At 42.5% G+C, this 5,642-nt stretch overlaps 1 protein-coding gene across 1 annotated transcript in view; it reads left to right on the top strand.

The window, feature by feature from the left end:
- DAGLB (diacylglycerol lipase beta) overlaps window positions 1-1,253 on the top strand; it is a 34,887-nt gene extending 33,634 nt beyond the window's left edge. Inside the window, exon 15 of the mRNA XM_060260905.1 lies at window positions 562-1,253. Within this exon, the coding sequence (XP_060116888.1) occupies window positions 562-757 (196 nt within the window). The 3' untranslated portion in view covers window positions 758-1,253. The remainder of the gene's footprint in view (window positions 1-561) is intronic.
- Window positions 1,254-5,642: the final 4,389 nt, after the last annotated feature.

The raw sequence follows: 5,642 nt of genomic DNA on the forward strand, positions 1-5,642 counted from the left end.
GCACTAGTATTCAGTGGCTGTATTAGCCAAACAGCGTGCTTCTGCTCAACAAGCAGAGCGCAGCTGGCTCACTTTGTACTTTCCTTGCCTTAATATTAGTTTGTGTAGATTTTAACAAGCCCAGAGTTTGCTTGGCTTCTTTGGGTTAAGGCAGAAAAGGCAATCTGAAAACAGAGCTGCTGTTAGGGGAGATATGCTGTAGCCCTTCGCTATGGTGCTTATCACTGACTGATTGCTCCAGGTTTACATTTGTAGTAAAAGGGGATCTTTTCCTCAGTTTATCGTTATTTGATAAACTGCATTACAGCATTACAGAACTAAGCAATGTGAATTATTTGTGGAAATCATTTTCTGCTGTCTTCTTTGGCAGGCAGAAGGTCCCTGGGTTCAATCCCCGGCATCTCTAGCTAAAAGGACCAGGCTGTAGGTGATATGAAAGACCTCAACCTGAGACCCTACAGAGCCCCTGCCAGTCTGAGTAGACAAGACTGACTTTGATGGACCAAGGTTCTGTTTCAGTAGAAGGCAGTGTCATGGGTGTGTATGTTTTTTTTCTTCCAGATGGTGCTCGTCAGATGTCAAGTACAGCGCAAGTTGGTCCAAAGAAACTGCCTTTGGTAACATTTTAATAAGTCCAAAAATGATAACGGATCATATGCCAGAAGTTGTGCTCAAAGCTCTGAACAGCTTGGCTGAGGAAAGTGTCTCTTGCATTTCCTGTCAGCCACCAGGGGACTTCTCTACGAACATTGTATAACTTCAGACCTAGGAGGGCAGCAGTTGCGGATTGCCTGCTCCTTGCCTCCCCTAGTGTTCACAGGAGACCTGCTGTTTTGTATTCTGATCTTAAACCATGCCTCAGGCAGAACCTGGGGGCATGTCTGAGCAATTTCAAGGTGAAGGGAAAAAACACCTCATGCAACAGCAGCAGTTCTTCCGGATTACTCCGCTTTGCTGGGTAACTTCTACATGAAGCAGTGATGAATCCAGTCACTGACGTCAACGGCACAGCAGTGTGGCAGTTGAACTGAATAGCTTGGACAGAGGAAGAACACAGATGGCAGTTAAGAGTAAGTAACCATAAAGTTCCCAAGGTTTAGGTTGGTTTCCACCACTGATGTGGCAGAGGCCATCCTAGGAGAACGCACATTGTTTCCCATAATAAAGCATGTCATAATGCTTGTAAGTCCCCAAGTAAAAGATATGACGGGGAGGGCAAAGTATTACATTGAAGACCTTTATACCCTGTAGGTGGATAGAAAGAGAGGAGCTGAAAGGCAGGTTGCACTGTAGCTAAACTGCAGAAACATTTCATTTTCCCTTCCTGCTGGAAGAAGGAATTTTGTAGATACCCTTCCTGGGCTTAAAATGCTGTGTGGATATATGTGCAATACTTTTGTTTACGCTGTCAACCCTGTGGACTGTGTATTTAAGAGTTAAAATACTCATTTCAGTTCCTTAAGGTAGGAGTTTGTCTAGCTTTCTACAGTAGGATGCTCATGAATGCAAGATGTACTAATTCATGAACCTAAAGTATTTTGCTATCTTAAACCCCAATGAAGACTAAAGATTAGTCCATTTCAGATGGTCCAGTAAGCAGAAACCCAGGATACTTGCAGACCTCCCCCCCGCCCCACCTCTTCCGTGTTCAGCACCTTGCAGGTGGAAGAACAGACTGTAGAACTTCAGACTACAGATGCAAGGTTTATTTTCCAAAATTCCACTAGATGACTGATTCCTTGTAAATTACAAACCTGTCAGAGTGAAGGGTGGACGTTAACTTCAAAGGGGTGGCAGCCACCTTAGTCTGTTACAGCAAAATTATAGAGAAGCTTTAAGGACTAAGAAAATTTAGCCTTTAAGGTGCTTCTTGACTCCTGCCTGAGTTTTTATATGGAAGCATTCAAGCATGGCTTAAGTGGTATAGCCCATTCTGCCATCTCAGGCTGCTGAAGATTAGGCCTTGCAGAGGCAGGGGAAAATATTTCCATTGAGCCAAGAAGAGAGCAGTAGGGTGGGAGGAAAAGGCTTCTGGGAAATGTTTATTTAGACCCCAAAGTACAACTTAAGGTTAGCAGCTGCTATGGAATTTCTAGAACTTTCCACGTATACTTGGATTGTTTTAGTAAACAAACACTGATGTGCTTTGCTAGAGGTCTGTTCAGTCCAAATTTTTATGCTTTCTGTTCATCTGTATCCTTTCCTGTCTGTCCCTGTCATCTCTACACTTCTAAGAGGACTAGGAAAGTATGCGAAGCCTTTGGTCACTTTAAACCAGGGATGTCAAACTGAGGGATGGACCCGACATAAATGAGACCTTGTTGGGCCAGGCCAGGCCATGTGTATCATAAAATGTAATGCCAGGTAGCAGAAATATAAACTTTATAAAGGACACAGATAAACACAATTAAAGGTTTTTTAAAAACTTAAAATAAAAGATGATTAAAACATTAGCCTAAAGGGTTGGTCTAGCTTAAAGTTGGTCTAAAGGGTGCTTTCTTTGTATCTCTCCTAGGCTCTTTCCTTCCTTCCCCAGGGGACCGGGAGGGGTAGGATCCTCAGTCAATAGAGGGAGGAGAGACTTGGCTCAGTAGCTCTGCTGTGCGATTGAGCAAGCCTGGCAAAGCAAGCTGTGAAGCAGAAAGAAGAGAGAGGGAGAAGGAAGCAGAGGAAAGCCAGTTGCTCCGGGGCCTGATTGGGCCCGAGCCACATGTTTGACATCCCTGCTTTAAACTATAATCGTAGATGTACTTAAAGTAAGCTCCATTGAAACAAGGTGGGATTAAATTCTGAGTAAAGTTGCTTAAGTATCTGGCTGTACATTGCCATTAAAGACAAGCTAATGTAACTAAAGCTGTATGCAACATTCTATATGCAAACAGTTTTCTACAATAGAATTTATACTTCCTGGTTTTCACTACTTGGAGAAGGATAAACTGGACTAACAGAGACTGTCTTCTAGAATTGTTGGAGTTTTTTTCCCTCTTTAAATCACTATGAAAATAGTCGGAGATTGAAATGCACTTTGTTCAACCTGTTGTCTAATTGATGAATCCGCTCTGGAAGACAGGGCATGCAAATTGCACGTTTAAAAATACAAGTTAACTATGTACTCCTTATAGGTATTACATTGCAAACTGATTGTATTTGAATCTGTTAAAAAGCAGTTACCAAACTATATTTGCTTTTGTTTAAATGAACATGAATCACATCTGAATTTAATTACTTGATTGTCTGCGTGAAATATAATTTGGACTATTTGTCAAATAGTTTTTAAAAAGCACTTCTGACCTGTATTCTTGATCATTTCCCAGTTGAAGTTTTTCCTTACTGGATATAGCTCTCTGCAATGTTATTTTCTGACAGTCCTAATTTTCATTTTCAAATAAAAAGGGAAAATCCAACTAGGCAGTAGCATCCTTATACAACTCACATAGTATGTGGGAAGGGTCATCTAGTCCAACCCCCTGCACAATGCAGGAATTTCACAAACACCTCCCCCCTCAGTTCACAGAATCAGCATTGCTGTTAAATGTCCATTTAATCTCTGTTTAAAAACCTCCAAGGAAGGAGAGCCCACCACCTCCTGAGGAAGCCTGTTCTACTGAGGAACTGCTATCAGGAATTTCTCCCTAAAGTTTAACCGAAAACTCTTGATTCAATCTGTTGGTTCTGGTCTGACCTTCTGGAGCAACAGAAAATACCACCACTGTTCAAGTACTAGAAGATGGTGATAATATCGCCTCTCCAGGCTAAACCCAGCTCCTTCAACCTTTCCTCATAGGACTTAGTCTCCAGACCTTTCACCATCTTCGTTGCCCTCCTCTGGACATGTTCCAGCTTGTCTATATCCTTCTTAAATTATGATGCCCAAAACTAAACACAATACTCTAGGTGAGGTCAAATCAGAGCAGAGCAAGGTGATACCATCACTTCATGCGATCTGGACACTATACTTGATGAACATATGAACAAGCTGTTTATACTGAATCAGACCCTTGGTCCATCAAAGTCAGTATTGTCTTCTCAGACTGGCAGTGGCTCTCCAGGGTCTCAAGCTGAGGTTTTTCACACCTATTTGCCTGGACCCTTTTTTGGAGATGCCAGGGATTGAACCTGGGACCTTCTGCTTCCCAAGCAGATGCTCTACCACTGAGCCACTGTCCCTCCCCAACTTCTGTTGCTACAGCCCAAAACTGCATTTGCCTTTTTTAGGTACCATATCACATTGCTGATTCACATTCAATGTACGGTCCACTAAGACCTTAGATCCTTTTCACACATACTGCTGCCAAGACAGGTCTCCCCCATCCTATAATTATGCAGAACTTTACTCTTATCCCTGTTAAAATTCATTTCATTTGTTTTAGTCCAGTTTTCCAGCCTGTATCTTGACTGTATTTGTGACCCCCTCCCAATAAGTATTCTCTCTGTTCCTCCATCCAAATCATTTATTCTTGAGAAATCCATGTTTCGGGCTGTATCAGTGATTACAGGCATCTTTTCTAAATGCTCAAGGACTGGCTTTTCCATGTATAGATGTCCAAGCTGACAGCGTGGTAGTTACCTGAATCCTCCTTTCCCCCCTTCTAAATCACATTACCAGAAAGATCAAATGCAGAGAATCCACAATGTTGTGCTTACTTTTGCTGCTGAAGCAGGTTAGAACTGGCTGGGGCTTCCTGCCTCTGTGGGCAGACTAATTCCCACATCAATAACAAGCCCTTAGTCATGCAGAGCAAGGTTTGTCAGGAATTCTACCAAGGCAGCAACATGCCTTCTAGGGGAAGCATGGATATAAGCTGAAGGGAGGGTGGGAAGCAAAAAGAATATTAAAAAGACTAGAACAGGGGTTTTGAGTGGGCAAATAAAGCATTTTTTAAAAGACAGGTTATACCAGGATAACAGTTTCATGGTTATAGCTGTTCATTTAAGAGAAATCAAATCAGCCAAATGAGCAAACTGGTTCCTCTAGTCCTGATACAGGTGCGAGAGCTGGTAATGTACGGACTTGACTGACAGCACTCAGTAGAACTATTATAGAAGTCTGCGATGATTTTATCTTGTCTGACTCAACAGTGTGAGCCTTTGGGATTTTTTCTGCAGACAATAGCTCTCCTCATCAGTTCAGCATCTGGAAGGACTCTTGAACTTTGTTATAATTCAGTAGCCATGAGGAACAGAGAAGAATCTGTCTTCACATCTGTAAGCCACCTCTCCATTCCTCTTGATGGGGAACATACAATCACAGTAAAATCCCTACCAGACAAGAAAGGTTGAAATTATATCTTATGTGTAGTCAGTGGAGGAAAATGTGTGGGTAGTACACATTTAGTGCAGGCAAAGGCTAAGATAAAAAGGTAAAGATAGTCCCCTGTGCAAGCACGGAGTCGTTACCAACTCATGGGGTGACGTCACATCACATTTTCTTGGCAGACTTTTACAGGGTGGTTTGCCATTGCCTTCCCCAGTCAGCTACACTTTCCTCCCAGCAAGCTAGGTCCGCAGAAGGATGGAATGCTGAGTCAACCTTGAGCGAATTACCTGAACCCAACTTCCGCCGGCATCGAACTCAGGTTGTGAACAGAGTCTCAACTACATACAGTTAAAAGTTTTTCACAAATTCAAGCTTCACCACCAAA

Source organism: Heteronotia binoei, chromosome 20 (assembly GCF_032191835.1).
Source record: "Heteronotia binoei isolate CCM8104 ecotype False Entrance Well chromosome 20, APGP_CSIRO_Hbin_v1, whole genome shotgun sequence".
Taxonomy (NCBI): Eukaryota; Metazoa; Chordata; class Lepidosauria; order Squamata; family Gekkonidae; genus Heteronotia; species Heteronotia binoei.